The 16,521-nt window shown below is 47.5% G+C and overlaps 1 protein-coding gene across 1 annotated transcript in view; it reads right to left on the bottom strand.

The window, feature by feature from the left end:
* Glb1 (galactosidase beta 1) overlaps positions 1-16,521 on the bottom strand; it is a 73,323-nt gene that overhangs the window by 10,846 nt on the left and 45,956 nt on the right. The window contains exons 11-15 of the mRNA XM_021206293.1: positions 14,363-14,437; positions 10,837-10,926; positions 8,298-8,414; positions 5,291-5,422; positions 868-1,122 (exon numbers count right to left, since the gene is read on the bottom strand). Of these exons, the coding sequence (XP_021061952.1) occupies positions 868-1,122; positions 5,291-5,422; positions 8,298-8,414; positions 10,837-10,926; positions 14,363-14,437 (669 nt within the window). The remainder of the gene's footprint in view (positions 1-867; positions 1,123-5,290; positions 5,423-8,297; positions 8,415-10,836; positions 10,927-14,362; positions 14,438-16,521) is intronic.

Genomic DNA, 16,521 nt, shown 5'->3' with positions numbered 1-16,521 from the left:
TCTCTCTCTCTCTCTCTCTCTCTCTCTCTCTTCCCATGTGTTCCTGGCCGACCTCCTCTCTTTCTCTCTTCCTTTCCGCTCTTTCTGTCCTTCTCTCTCCCCTCTCCTCTTCCTCTGCCCTCATAGCCTTGTAGCCCAATTTCTGGGGTCCCATCCCCTCCCCCCCCACAATAAATCTTTACACTAAAAAAAAAAAAAAAAAAAAGAAGAAGAAAGAAAGGAAGAAAAATAAATAAACATTTTAACGTTAGGCTTGATGGCGTGTACCTGAAGCAGAATCAGAAGCACCAGAAGTTCAAGGTCATTCCTGGCTACCTAGCAAATTCAAGGCTAGCCTGGGCTACATGAAATCCTATGCAGACAAAAAGTTGTTCCCTTCATAAGCAGCATGTTCAGAGGCCCTGGAGATGGGGGATGACTCTATGGCTGAGGGTGCTTGCTAACAAGCTGAATGACCCAAGTTCGATCCCCAGGACCCACATGGTGGAGGAAGAAAGCTGATTCTCATGGCTCTGACCTCCATGTTTGCCTTGGCAGGTACATGAAAACACACACACACACACACACACACACACACAAATAAATGTAATAAAAAATGAATAAATAGGCCCTAGTGCTTCCTGGATGAAGCCAAGTGAGCTGCCATTCACTGAAGAAAGTTGTCAAGGAAAAGGAGGCAGAGGAGACCTCCAAGCTGGACAATGGGTCCCTGAAGATCTGCCACAGTCTTGTTCCTACATGAGTGACCCAGTAGGAAACCCTCCCCATATCACACAGCATCTTCCTAGCAGCCTTCTGATTCCTTCTCAGTACTGAGAACCAAATGCTTGAGGCTTGAACCCAAAGGCTTTTCATGGCGACGCCTACCTTGGCCCACCCAGGAAACTGGATGAAGGTGTCCTGCGGCAGGTCTGGGATGCCCGAGGGGATGGAGAAGTTGCCCACGTAAAAGGTGGGGAGTATGAGATCCGAAGAATTGGAGGTCGACTGTCCATCAAGGTGACCCTTATCACTGGCCTCTCGGCCCCCGAGACGACTGCGTACCATGGCCTCAGTGTCCAGTGGGAAGACCGTCCAGTTGGTGAGGACAGTGGCGTTGAGAGTCATGTTGGAAATCAAACCCTGGAAAAGGGAAGCAAAGACCCATGAGCCAGAGGGGAAGCAGGGACTCCTGGGAGTCACGGACCTCCTGGAAGACACAGCAGGAAATGAGACTCTGCTGTGTGGACAGCAGGGGACCCAGGTCCGGCTGGAGGCTCAGTCCCATCTACTGTCCTGGAAGTCATGAAGAAATTCCATCTGTCTGCCTGTCTGTCTTGGTTTTTTTCAAGACAGAATTTCTCTGTGTAGTTCTGGTTGTCCTGGAACTCGTTCTGTAGACTACACTGGTCTCAAACCAACAGAGATCCGCCTGCCTCTGCCTCCCAAGTACTGGGATTCAAGGAGTGTGCCGCTGCCACCTGGCTCTTTATTTAAGTGTACCACTGCCACCTGGCTCTTTATTTAAGTTTTTAAAAAATTGTTTTTATTTGTGGCATGTGATCTTGCATGGTGTGTGTGTGTGTGGTGTGTGTGATATGTGTGAGTGTGTGTATATGTGTGTATGTGTGCGTGGTGTGTGGTCTGTGTGTACACGCATGTGGGTACCATGCCAAGAGAGCACCTTTGGCATGAGATGACCTGAAGCTGGAGCTACAGGAAGTTATGAGCTGCCCCATGTGGGTCTTTGCATCTAAGCTTGGATCCTCTACAAGTGTGCTAAACCCGGAGCCGCCCCTCCAGCCCAGAATGAAGACATTCTAAAGAGACACTTATGCCCCCCCTCCCTTTGGCTGGCAGACTGTTGAGACAATGGAACCTAGGGACCTGGAATTTTCCTAGAAATCTCATGCTAGGAAAAAGAAAGGCCAGGCAAGGCCTGGTATCATCCGGAGCCAGCCTGCGAGCTTGTCTCGCAGGAAGACATGGCACTGAGTGCTGACATCCTCAGAGCACCGGCTGAGAGACTGGAGCTGGGACACAGCTTTATCAGAACTGCTAGAACTTCTCTAGCCTTCCATGTAAACCTGGACCCCATGTCAGGATCCCGGGGATGGACTGGGGTGGGGTGGAGTAAGATGGGGGGTTACAGGACTCACTTATTCCTCCTCCTCGAGTGGCCACACGGGTAAATCTTTCTGCTTTTCAGGGTCCCCTGTCTGGTTCTACTTTTCAGGCAGCTGGATCTGCCTGACCCTAACAATTCCCACAGCGGCAACTCTGGAACGAGGTACACGGCCCTATGCTCCAGCTTCCCCACAAATCACCACACATCACCCTAGTGTCCGGGCTACCGGAAGCGGGTGCCTCTGAGGGAGCGCTCTAGCTTGAAACCCCCACCCCCCAACTTCAGAATTTGCCTCTGCCCCTCACACCAACCAAGGAGCAAGCCTTGACACAGAGTGGCCGAGCGTCTGCCCAGCTGTGAGAACCATGCGTGAGGACGTCTGTGGGACCGAGTAAAGGCTCTAAGGGAAGGATGAGATGACAATGGACACCAGGATTAGTTGAGTTCTCCTATTTGACCTGCAGGGGCCAGGGGCTGAGGCAGCCCTGACGACAGTCATCACACAGAAACTTATGATTGGGATGTATCTAACTTCTTTCTGTTGTTACTGAGACAAGGACCCGTGTGTTCCACACGATCTTGGAACTCACTATGTAGCCGAGGCTAGCCTAGAGCTCTAAAATCTTCCTGCTTCCGCCTCTCAAGCATTGGACTGTAGGTGCACGCCTCTGGCAGCTCAGCTAACTTCTCACTATGGCTTTTTTGTTTGCTTGCTGAGAGAAGGAACTTGGGCTATGTAGCCCAGACCTCACAGGGGCAGGGATTACAGACGTGCGCGTGTGTGTGTGTGTGTGTGTGTGCGCACGCATGCATGTGTGTGTGTGTGTGCACACGCGTGTGCGCATATGCCCATGCCTCACCGATTCTTTATTTTCTATGTAAGGAGCTTTCCTGCTCAGTGAGTCTCGAATTTTTAAAAGACATTCTCTGATACCAAGTCTCAACTGTCTGTTTACTGATCCGGTCAGTATGAAGTGCCTGGACCTAGAGACTACACCACAGGATTCTACTCACCCTGGGAGTCAATGTAACCAACCGCAGTCAGCCAAGAAGGTCAGTGACTACAGCCGGAACACAAGGATGGGAAAATACGTTTACACGGAGGCAAGTGTAAGCAGTGTGTCACAATGGCTTCTCTGCTGCCCATAAGAGGATCATGAAGGGGCCTGGGGAAACGGATCAGTGGGTAAAGGGCTTGCTACGTAAGAGTGAGACCTGAAGCTTGAATCCCCAGCTCCCACATCAATGCTGGGTGGGCATGACAGCCCGGCCTGTGATCCCAGTACACAAGAGGAGGGACGGAGAATTCCCCAGGGCAAGCTGGCTACCTTCACTAGGTGACCAGAGAGCTCCAGGCTCACTTGGGACCCTGCCTCGATAGAAGGCTTGAGGGAGAAGTCAGTTGTCAACACTGGCCCTTTATACTCATAGGCAGGCATGTGCATGTGTGCTCGAACACACATGCATGCCCGTACATACACAAATACACATATACTTACATATGAATACACAAACATACATGTTAAAAAAAAATAGAAGCGGGACCACGATTCGAGGCTTGGAGTACCTTGTGCACTCTATCCAGGGAAGCACCTTGGGGACAGGACAGAACCAAAACAAATGTTTCTTGAGCTGGGTGGGTGTGGAGGTTGGCCCTGTAAACTCAGAATCTGGACTGTGGTGAGTTCTAGACCAGCCTTGGCTACAAAGTGAGACCCGTCTCAAAAAACAAAAGCAAAAAAAGTTTCCAGGTTGGGGATTCAGCTCAGCAGGCAGGACTCGCCTGTGCCCTCATTTGCGCCCCAGCACCACATGACCTGGGTGTGGTGGAACATGCCTGTAAGCCCAGCACTTGGAAGGTCCAGGCAGGAAGCTCGGGAGTTCAAAGACCTCCCCGTCTGCCTGCACAGTGAGCCTCAGCCCGGCCTGGGCTTATGAGTTTTTTTTTTTTTTTCTTTCTTAAACATGTTAAACAAAACAAAAACCCAGATTAACAAGGTGAAGTTTCTTAATGATCTAGAAATACTGGTTAGAGCACCCCACTGGAACTGGACAGACTACGGCCATGGCAGGATGGCAGCCAAGGGGCTTTCTATAACACAGCTTTGTTGCAGGCCACCGGTCCAAGCCTGTGCAGCAGAACCCACCACATGCCTCAGGTACCAGGGGAAGGGAGAGCCCCAGACGAGCTGGGTGGGTTTTCAAAGCAGAGGAAGGGCACAGTGGAGTGGCTTCCGTTTCTCCCCACAGGATGACTGAGCTCAAGTACAAGGGAAGTGTTCTGTTTGCAAAGCTCGAGGTTCTCGTGGGCAGGGGAGGAAAAGAGCCCCTCAGAGAAAGTCATCTTCTAGGCTGCAAAACGAAGCAGGGCTTTACTCCTTAGGCTGAGCCAAGTGTGCAGGCCTTGAAAGGAGAGGTTGTGATGTGTGACAGCTGGTCTTTGGTGACTGGTCAGAATTAATACATACATACATACATACATACATACATACATACATACACACACACATCCCCCGTCTTAACTTAACTATTGATATGTATCAATATATTTATTGATATATATACATAATTATTGATATATATTATATAATATATACAGCATATATAAGTATTTATCAGTACTTAAGGGCTGGAGAATGTGACTCTGCTGGCAGGGTACAAGAGGCCCTGGATTCAATTTCCAGCACTGCATAAACAGGCTGGTGGCAGACATTTGTGATCCCAGCCCCTGGGAGGTGGAGGCACAAGGATCGAAAATTCAAAGTCATGGTGAGTTCAAGGCTAGCCTAGACTACTTGAGACTTTGCCTTAAACAACAACAACAACAACAACAACAAGGAGAATAAACAGATTTAAAAAGTTAAGATTTAGATTTAATATGGTGGTGCATGCCTTTAATCAAAGCACCTGGAACACAAGAGGCAGGTGGATCTCTGAGTTTGAGGCCAGCCTGCCGGGTCTACATAGGGAATTCTAGGACAGCTAGGGCTGCACAGGAAGACCTTGTGTCAAACACACACACACACACACACACACACACACACACACACACACACACACAACTGCATTCCTTGGTAGAAATAGAAAGTAAAGTTTTTTTTTTCTGTATAAATGGAAGCGGGAAGCAGAGACAGATGTGTGAGAGTTCTGGGCGCAGGCCCATCCCTCCTATGAGTGTCCTACCTTGGAGTCATGGATGAATGTGCCATAGTTCACACGCCCCATGTTCTCCACCAGAATGTCCAGCGTGGCTCCAGCCTTCCCCTGGATGTTCAGAGTTGTCATAAGGTTTCGGTCAAGGATTCCTTGGGGGACCTGTGAATTAAAGCCGAGGCTGAATGGAGGGTGAGATCAGAGAAAAAGAGCAGCGTGCACAGCTCATCTGTCCCCTTTCCTGTCCCCAAATGTCATCGGGATAGCTGTACACAGCTCAGGGGCCACTCTTCTGCTGGGAATATGCTATAATGACTGAGGCTCCTTTCTAGGAACAAGGTCCTGTGATGCAGCCCAGGATGGCCTTGAACTTGAAACCTTCCTGATTCCACCTCATAAATGCTAAGATTACAAGTATGGACCAACATGCTTGGCTCAGGCATTTTACTGCTTGATATATATGTGTGTGTGTATATATATGGTGTGTGTATATATATATATACTCATACATCATATATACACACACACATATATACACACACATATACATATATATATATAAAACATTAGTATATATATATATATATGTAGTATATATTACATTGTTGTTTTGTTTTGTTGAGACAGGGTTTCTTTGTATAGCCCTGACTGTCCTGGAACTCACTTTGTAGACCAGGCTGGCCTCGAACTCAGAAATTCACCTGCCTCTGCCTCCCAAGTGCTGGGATTAAAGGTGTGCACCACCACTGCCTTGCTATATTACATTGTTGAGAGAAAGAGAGAAGTGGGGGAGGGTATAGGGGACTCTTTCGGGATAGGCTTTAAAATGTAAATGAAGAAAATAAAAAATTGAGAGAGAGAGAGAGAGAGAGAGAGAGAGAGAGAGAGAGAGAGAGAGAGCGCCATGGTGTATATGGAGAGGACAACTTGAGGAAAGTCAGTTTTTCCTTCTACCATGAGGGCCTCCCTGGAACTTCTAATTCTCCTGCCTCACATCCCACGTGGCCAGCTTACAGGTGTGGCCCCTACACTTCTGTTTTTAAAGGAGCAAGACAGACAAGACATTCTAGTGTCTCTGTGAGGATTACTGCACCCCCTCACAGCTCCACACCTTGGCACAGTTAGGTGCAAGGAAACAGCCTTTAAACACGTGGAGAGAACAGATAAAATCAGGTAACAGATAAAATCAAGAGATAGGTGGAGTCAGCTCGCCTCAATTGCTAGGGTACATCAGCCACAGAGATTATGTAACATAGCGAGGGAAAACAACAGGTATTTTCTCAACAAGACATTGCTAACCATTCATTCATTCATTCATTCATTCATTCATTCATTCATTCATTCACACCACCACACCCACCCCAAGTTGAGGCCAGAACCCAGGGCTCTGTTACAGAGCTCAATCCCCAACCCTATTTTTAACGTTTTAAAAGGTTATTTTTTAGACTGGCTACACTCACCATAAGTCCCCAGGACACAACTAAGGAAGGCTGGGTGATGGTAGACACAGTGTCTAGGGGCTTGTCCCCACTGAAATTAAATCTGCTGGTTAAAAGTATGCATGTGTGTGTAGAGACCACTGGGACAGGATTAGGTCCATCTTCCTTTCTGAGATGAGATCTCTGGCCCACTTGGGACTTTCGGAGGAGGCTCGGCTGGCAGGCCAGGCTCTCAAAGGGTCCTCCTGTCCCTGCCTCCCCAGCACTGAGATTACAGCTGCACCCTGTCACACGTGGATTTTTTTTCTTATTATTCTTTCATGTATTTTATGAGTGTTTCACCTGCATGTATGGCTGTGTCCTATGTCTGTGCCTGGTGCTTAGAGACCAGGAGTGCCAGGAGCTTCTAGACTAGAGTTTCAGACAGCTGGGAGCTGCCATGTAGGTGGTGGAAGTTGAACTCAGGTCCTCTGGAAGAACAGCCCTTAACCAGTGAGCCATCTCTCCAGCCCCTTGTTTCTTTGTTCTCTACATGGGGGCTGGTGATGTGATCTCAGGTCCTTATGCCTGCAAGGCAAGCTATCTTCCCAGCCTAGAATGAAAATATTTTGATTTAAGCTACCCTGAGTGTGGCTGCACGCAGCTGTAATCCCAGCACTCGGGAGGCAGAGTCGAAACCAGGAGTTCAAGGCTGACACTGGATACCAAACGTGTCTGAGGCCAACCTGGGCTGCATGAAATCCTGTTTCAAAGACCAAACCAAAACCAAAAAATCCTCCAAGGCTAACACTTTTCTGAGACAACGTGCTTGGTCAGGAAAATCTTCTCATGAGCTTTTCCCACAACTGTCCCAGTGAGGAGCAAATGGCCACAGATCCCTTTCGAATTATTCAGTTTACTGTGTGTGCACACCCAAGGGCCGAGGCACATGAGCAGGTGTCGGAGGTCAGCTCTGCTTCGTATCACGTCAGTCCCAGGGATCAAACTCAACCACAGGGCTCATGGCAAGCACAACCTGCTGAGCCCTCTCATGGGCTCTGACTCTCAGGTCTGCCTTTTTTTGTTGTTTTGATAAAGCCTGGATTTCATCATGTAGATAGGCTGGTCTGAATCTTGCAATTCTCTCGCCTCAACCTTCTGACAGCTGGGATTACAGGCATGGGTCATCACACCAGATATTGGAAAGAGTGTTTAAAAATACATCTGCATTTTACTATGACGTGAAGCCCTTGGTATACTTTAGTTACAACTGTCATGAGCAGCCCTTGTGACTCTAATGTTTCATTTAGGGGAAGACAATAAGTTCAGCACATTTTGTACAGTGACAGGTGCCAAGCTGACGTGGATGCTGTCCCTAAAGAGCAGAGAAGGCCTGGGTGACATGCTAAGCTCAGTCGGGGTAGCGTTGGCCTTAAGACTCATGAGACCCAGAGTTTTCTAGAGTGTGTGTGTCAGAACAGCCCTGAGCCCGCAGCTTGTGGGCCGTAGCAGCGAGCAAGCCATACTGCCCAGGGACTCCAGGTGTCACGTTATTAAGTGTAGAAGACCCTCCACCCCACTGTCAAGGCTTAGATGTGGAGTTCAAAGAGAATGCTTACCCCGTCCACAGAGACGTAAGCCCGATCACGGACACCATTTAAGGGTGAAGAGAAAATGGGTGTCGAGTTACTGCAATCTTGAGGAAGCGTTGTTCGGTACAGCACATACCCAAAATACTGGTGAGAGAAGAACATGAGAAATAAGCATGACCCTCACGGTTCGGCTGCTGAGAGCTTGGCTGACCTTGATCTGGCTGAAAGCAACGTTCTGAAAGCTAAAGGGAACGAAACGCTTCCTCCACCCACAGCCAAACCCAGGCTGACTTGTTAGGTCTTGGCGGAACTATTCAAACATGAGGGAGCACTTTGCCACACCGGGAAAACAAGAGTTAAGTTACTGCCCAGAGGGACCCAGGGAAATCATACCTACAGGTTAGGGGTCCCTGGTATCAAACAAAACAAAACAAAACAAAACAAAACCAAATCAAGAGTTGGTGAGATGGCTCAGTGGGTAAAGGTGCTTGCTACAAAGCCTGACGACCTGAGTTCAATATCCGGGACCCACAGGATGGAAGGAGAGAGCCCATTCTCACAGGTTGTCCTCTAACCTTTGTATGTGTGCTGTGGCGTACACACATATACACATCAACAAAATAAATAAAGATAACAATAGGTTTTTTTTTTTTAAAAGGGGTCTGGAGAGATGGCTCCGCCCACCATTAAGGGCAATTGCTGCTCTTGCAGAAGACCTGAGTTCAGAACCATCTGTAACTCCGGTTCCAGGGCATCTGAAGCTCTTTAGGCTTCTGTAGGAACCAGGCATGCAAAGTACACATACACACAAGCAGGCAAAGCACTCATACACATAAAAAAAATTTTTTTAAGCCAGGAAAAGCCCTGAACACAAGACAAACACTGAGTTCTGCTCAGTAAAACATTTTCCAGGTTCTTGGGCTAAATCTGCTCTAAAGTACAAAACATGACTCAACCTGAAACTCTTTTTAAAGCAAAGAGGAAAGAGAGAGAGTTGGGAGGGGGGGGTTCTGCCACCAAATCAGGAGTAATATTTATTGATTTTTAAGACAGACTCAGGTAGCCCAGGTTGCCCTCAACTCTACTACATAACTAAGGATAATCTTGAATTTTTTATTCTCCCACCTACACCTCCCAAGTGACGAGGCTTCATATAACCATGTCTGGTTGTAAGTAATTTTGGGGATTAAGCTCAGGGCTTCATGCCATGCCAGGCATGTGTGTGAGGCACGTGTGTGTGTGTGTGTGTGTGTGTGTGTGTGTGTGTGTGTGTACATGGTTGGGTGAGTGCACATGAATGTAGGTGTCCACAGCGGCCAGAAGCTTTGGATAGCCTGGTACTAGAGTTCCAGGCAATCGTGAGCTGCCCTGTGGGTGCAGGGAGCTGAACCCAGGTTCTTCAGAAAAGCAGCCAGCGCTCTTAACTATTGAGCCATCTCTCTAGCCAATTAAACTCTTTTCAAATCTTGTCTCGCCGGGCGTGGTGGTGCACGCCTTTAATCCCAGCACTCGGGAGGCAGAGGCAGGCCGATTTCTGAGTTCAAGGCCAGCCTGGTCTACAGAGTGAGTTCCAGGACAGCCAAGGATACACAGAGAAACCCTGTCTCGAAAAAACAAAAAAACCCAAAAAACAAAACAAAAAAAGATCTCATCTCCAGTTCATGATCTCACTGGAATTTTTGTATGGGATTTTCGCATGTTTGTTTTTCTAAGACAAGACTGGAGCTTACTATGTAGCCCAGGCTGGCCTCCAGTTCTCCAGCCTCTCGCCTTGGCCTCCCACATGCCAGATTCATACTTGTGGCCTCCACAGCCAAACTGGCAGCAATAGTTTCTGAAGAGTTCAGATTGTTCCTAGACCAGTCCTCCCTCACTAGAGTCAGCAGAATGCCTTTTGTGTGGACACAGCAGAGGTGACATGTCCTCCTGAGTCCCCGTGTGGCATGGGATGGTGTCACCGGGATGCCACGGGTCTCTTGGTTCCTTTGTCACACTTGGGATCTCGGCCCTGTTTTCTGGGGAAAAAGCAGTGCACAACATACATGCCCAAAGCAGGAAAAGCAGCTGCTAACTGATGAAGTGGATGAACCGGGTAGAGGGTAAAATCCTGTGAAATAAAAAGCTTCGAGCAAGAAACGTCTAACGAGACAAGAAAGTGAAGTGCCAGGAAATGAAGCACGCACGTAAGCACAGAGCAAACCAATGTCCTTCCCAAAGCAGGAAACAGAGCCTCTAAGAAGGAAAACTTAAACTGACAACTGACTTTTTTTTTTTTTTTTTTTGAGACAGGATCTCATGTAGCCCAGGTTGGCCTCGAATACATCTGAGAATGACCTTGAGTTTCTGAGCCTCCAACCTCCACCTGCTAATTCTCCAGGCTTGTCACCATGCCTGGCTTATGAGGTGCTGGGGATTGAACCTGGGCCTTTGCTCACGACAGACAAGCACCTCACCAACTGAGCTCTACTCCCAGCCACCATTAAATAACGGTACCCAGGAAGCCGTAAGCCACACCTGTGTTGCCAGGAACAGAAGGACAGAGCATTCCCCATGGGGACAGACCTACCTGTTTTACCTGAGTGAATGTCAGGGGGTAGAGGCTTTTCACCGGCCCATTGGGACACAGGATACCCAGAGCTTCAGCCACCGTCTTGAACTGAAAAGAAGCAAGACCCAGACTCAGTGTCCTGTCACCAGTGGCGGGTGGGAGGGGAGTTTATATTAGTCTGACTTAACAAAGACATTGAGAGACGTCTCAACTGTCCAAGTTCCATTTGCTTCACAATCCCCTTTGATCTTACCCACTCCCCGTTTTCTCCCCATCCCCCTGTCTGTCTGTCTGTCTGTCTGTCTCTCTTTCACCCTTTCTCCCTCCCTCCCTCTCTCCCCTTCTTTCTGAGACAGGGCCTCATGTGTCCAGGCAAGCCTCAAGCTTGCTATGTGGCCAAGGATGACCTTGTTCTTCTGATCCTCCAAATGCTATGGTTACCCGAGTGTTCAACCACACACACCCTATGTACTGTTGGGGTTCAAACCCAGGGCTTTCTGCAGGCCAGGCAGGCCTGCGGATTGAACCCAGGCTTGGTTCCTTCTTTCTTTCCTTCCTTCCTTCCTTCCTTCCTTCCTTCCTTCCTTCCTTCCTTCCTTCCTTTTTTCAAGACAGGGTTTCTCTATGTGACAGCCCCAGCCATCCTGAAACTCATTCTATACACCCACGAGTCTCGAATTCACAAAGACTGACCTGCTTCTCAAGTGTTGGAATTAAAGGCATGTGCCACCATGTGCCCCGGTACGAGGCCAGGGTTCCACACAAACTAGGTACGTAAGTTCTCTACCACTGAGCGGCTAGCCGCAGGCCTTGCTTGTAACTTTTTATTTTGTTTTATTTTATTTGAAGACAGGGTCTTACTGTGTAGTCCTGGCTGGCCTGGGACTTGCTATGTAGATCAAGCTGGCCTTGAACTCACAGAGATCCACCTGCCTTGACCTTCAAGTGCTGGGATTAAAGGCCAACCACGTCCTAAACCTGTTCTTTATTTTACGTGTTTGGGTGTTTGCACGTAAGTCTGTGTACCATGTGCGTACAGTGCCCAAGGGGGGAAGAAGAGGGCCTCAGAACCTGGAACTGGAGTCACGGATGCTTTCGAGCTGCCATGTGGTTGCTAGGAATCAAACCTGGATCCTCCGAAGATCAGTTGAAGCCAGGTGGCACGCAACTTTAATCCCAGCACTTGGAAGGCAGGCATACGGTCTGTGATTTTGAGACTAGCCTGGTCTACACATCGAGATCCAGGATGCACAGAACTATACAGAGAAACTCTGTCTCAAACAAAGCATAACAAAATTTAAAATAAAAATAAAAATAAAAAACAGAGCAGTCAGTGCTCTTACTGCTGAGCCATCTCTCCAGGCCCTGCTCCTAACTCTTGATAAAAAGGTAAACGATGATAATCTTAAAGAGAGTTTCAAGTGCACCCATTCAGAAAGACAGCTCAGAGCTCTCTAAGAAAGGCCTCAAAACAGACAGCAGCTGAGACAGGAGGCCTCTTCGAAGCATCACAACATGTTTTCAAGTGAGGAAGAGCTCTGAAGCAAAGACAGTAGGTAGAGGCAAATCAATCTAAGATTAGATCTGCCAGAACCCCATCACAGCCCTGTGTCACGGTTGCTCCACTGCCTCCTAAGCTTATGTGGCACGTGTTCTGAGCCTGTGTCACAGCTTCTGAAAGTTGCCCTCTGAGCTCCACAAGTGTGCGAGTGCATACACAAACACATACAATTTTAAATAAAACTTTATTATATACTATGTCTTACATAAATGGAAAAAAGTTGTGCGCCAATCCCCCCCCCCAGCTCTCTGTGCCGAGTTTATGAGACAGTGAGTGTCTCCTGTAGCCCAGGCTAGAACTCTTTACGTAGCCAAGATGACCCTTAACATCTCATCCTCGAGCCTCCCCTCTCAAGTGCTGGGATTACAACCACCTCTGCTTTCCCCCACACCTTTCCTCTGGAGACAGAGTCTTTCTCTAAAGCCCAGGCTAGCCTCGGACTCACCACGGAGTAAAGGCTGGCTTTGAGTTTGACAGCAATCCTCCTGCTTTAGCCCCCACAGATAGGATTATCGGCATGAGCTACCACGCCAATTTGCTGATTTCCTTTATAGCGCTAAGCTGTACTTCTTCATGTTTTTCAATTTTGGTACTGTTGTTTTAAACATTTGCAGCTATTTATACCACGTGAAAGGACTCTTTTGACTGTTTTAGAACCAAGCGACCATTTGTCTTAAGTCGCTACAGAGATGAACATGTGCCCCTTTCCAAGTGAGATTCAAGTGTGATCAATCTAAGAAGAGATTTCTATCACAGACCACGGTCTTTGTAGAATGTGGCACAGGATCTGACACTACAATGGAAACTATTACGGCAGCTCAGCCAGCCAACCAGAAGCTCAAGGTTATGAATGGAAAACTATGCTATGGTGTTTGGTGTTTGCCTTAAAGATAAAAGCTTATGCTGCTATTTTAGAACTTTAAGATTCTTAAGAAATAAGTGACTATTCATGTTTTCTTCTCTCTCTCTCTTTTTTTCTTTTCTGGTGAATGAATGCACGTAGGAGTAAAGGATGAAGCTAGGGGAAAACCAGTGACCCAAACAGTCAAAACAAACCAGTTTTGTAAACCATTAAGTAACTCTCTCCTTTCTTCCCCAGAATAAAATTACCTGAACTCTTATTAAATGATTAATTTCTATCTTTTTCCTCTGGTGTTCCGGTATCTAAAAAGTCACTAGGATATGGCTTTTGGATCTAATTTAAGAACAGAGATATCAAAATTCCTGTGGCTTGAAGGAACTCATAAATAAAAGGGGGGTGGATGGGACTGTCAAAGAGGGTTCAGTGGATAAGGGTGCTTGTCACCATTCCTGATGACCTGAGTTCCAGTCCCCAGATGCACAGTAGAAAGAGGTACCCACTCCTTCATGCTCTTCACCGGCCTCCATCTGAGCACCACAGGATGCATGTCTCCCAAGCCAAGAAATAAGTATAATAAAGAAAATAATAATAATAAAGGAGCAAATGATGGGAGAAAGCCTGACTGGAGAGAATTATGAAGTAGGATATCATTCCAGGGCCATCCGAAGCACTGCCTTTCAAAACCAAGAACCGAACTAAAATGAACAGAGTGTCCCATGAGCACCACGCCCTGCATCCTGCCAGCTTGCACGAGCATCCTCTCTTCCATCTCCCCATACCCCTAGAAATGCCAACTCTTCCACCTGGCTCTCAGAAAACACATTCAGGGAAGAGAGCAAGCCTCCGGCCGACCGATGACACCCCCCATTCACTGTGTCTTCCCATCTCAGTGAGGATATGACTTTTTATTTCTTTTTGAGACAGGGTTTTATGTAGCCCAGGCAAGCTTCTAACTCACTATGTAGTTAAGGATGACCTTGAACTTCTGATCCTCCTGATTGCTGGGGTTACAGGTGTGTGCCAGCATGCCTGGTTTATATGGTGCTGAGGATAGACCAACCGCTCATACCAGGTAAGCTCTACCCACTGTGCTACACTACCAACACTGTATCCTGTCTTACCTTTCTCAGAACAACTTTTCCATATGCAAATTTGGGTGTAGATGGAGGTATAGGGCCTTCTGGGACTTCTTTAAACTATAAAACAGTGGGGAAGAGGAGAGAAAAAAACCATTAACCTTAAAAAAAAGAAAAAAAAAAAAAAAAAAAAAAAAAAAAAAAAAACCATTAACCTCTTAGACATTCACCTGTAAAATTCTTTTTTTTCTTTTTCTTTTCTTTTTTCAGGACAGGGTTTCTTTGTGTAGTCCTAGTTGACCCAGAATTTACACTGTAGACCAGGCTGGCTTGAACTCAGAGATCCATCTGCCTCTCCCTCTCAAGTGCTGGGATTAAAGGTGTGCGCCACCACGCCTGATTCTGTTTAATAACTTTTTATTGGCACTAGTTTACTGCTTAGCAAACCCATAACATTCTGAGCCGGGCGTGGTGGCGCACGCCTTTAATCCCAGCACTCTGGAGGCAGAGGCAGGCAGATAGTTCTGAGTTCGAGGCCAGCCTGGTCTATGAAGTGAGTTCCAGGACAGCCAGGGCTATACAGAGAAACCCTGTCTCGAAAAACCAAAAAAAAAAAAAAAAAAAAAAAAAAATCATAACATTCTATCTGGGTAATTAATGTTTCAGAAAATAAGCAAATATCCACACACATTTTACCTCCTACTCTTCTTTCTCCAACATAATCGATGCCTGAGACACGGCTTCTAGTCTGACCATCAAAACCATCTGTCGTTTCATTCAAAGATGCATACCCAGCAGACAGCTGCCCTTTCCCATTCAATGAGAATGGCCTGAACTCTTATTATCTTGACAGCCCCATCCTCCCCACTTTAAATGAGTTCCTCCAAGCCACAGGAATTTTGATATCTCTGCTCTTAAACTAGATCCAAAAATCATACCATAGTGACTCTTTGGATACCAGAACATCGGAAGAAAGAGATAGAAATTAATCATTAATAAGAGTTCATGTCTCCTGTTCCATTCATCCATCTAAAGATTCTGCTTAGAAAGCACTTTGTGTGGCGATGCTGTAGCTAGAAACAGTCCTTGCTCAAGGAGTGAGAAAATCCACGGCAGGCTGTATTAACCCTGTATTAAGTCATGTAGTAAGGATTCCCGAATCACTACACAGCCAGGAGACAGCATGAGGGACTTTGTTCAGAGATGAGTCAAAGGCCGATGGCTGGGCTGGGGAGATGGCAGAGTGGGTAGGGTGCCCATCACGGGGGCATGAGGACCTGATTTCACATCCTCAGGACTCCCATGAAACCCTAGCACTAGGGGGATTCAGAAATGGGTGGATCCCCAGGGCTTGCAGCAGCCGACCTAGCTTATACAGCAAGCTCAGAGTTCAGTGAGGAACCCTATCTCAAAAATAAAGCAGACAGAGGCAGGGGAAGGTAGCAGAAGTCCTTTACATGTGCGTGCTTGGACAAGCTCATGGGAGTGCATGTGGACTTGTACACATATGTACATGCAGCTACACACACAGAGGGCAGGCATGGTAGCACAGGACTTCAATCCCAACACCTGGAAGCAGAGGCAGGCAATTCTGAGAGTTTGAGGCTAGCCTGGTCTACATAATGAGTTCTAGGCCAGCCAGGGCTACACAGTGAGACTGTGTACCCTGTGTACACATGGTACCAACAATAAAAAAAAAAAAGCAAAAGAAAAAAGGGCAAATAAGTTCCCCTTGTCAGTCAGTCCTGAGGTCTACACTCATTTTCCCCGTGGAGGACAGTGGTGAGCATGCTCAGGGGTACCAGGAGCTGCATTCCCCTCAGCATAGCTCTCTGGGTGGTCTGGTCCATTTTAGGGCCAGCGTTAAACATAAAGGGGCGGGGGGAGGAACTGAGAGATAAGGTTGAAGGGCTCTCCTCACAGTCCTGCTGGACTAATGACTAGCGGGGGACTGAACCTAAGACTTAGTGCTTGTCAGGCAAGCACAGGACCCGCTGAGTGGCGCTATTAGTGGGTGTGGCCTTGTTGCAGTAGGTATGGCCTCATTGGAGGAAGTGTGTCACTGTGGATGTGGGCTTTAGGACCCTCATCCTAACTGTCTGGAAGTCAGTATTCTGCTAGCAGCCTTCAGATGAAGACAGAACTCTCAGATCTGCCTGTACCATACCTGCCTGGATGCTGCCACGCTCCCACCTTGATGATAA

The sequence above is a fragment of the Mus pahari genome, chromosome 10, assembly GCF_900095145.1.
Source record: "Mus pahari chromosome 10, PAHARI_EIJ_v1.1, whole genome shotgun sequence".
Taxonomy (NCBI): domain Eukaryota; kingdom Metazoa; phylum Chordata; class Mammalia; order Rodentia; family Muridae; genus Mus; species Mus pahari.
Note: the sequence above shows the minus strand (reverse complement) of the source record. Positions and strands in the feature narration are given on the sequence as shown.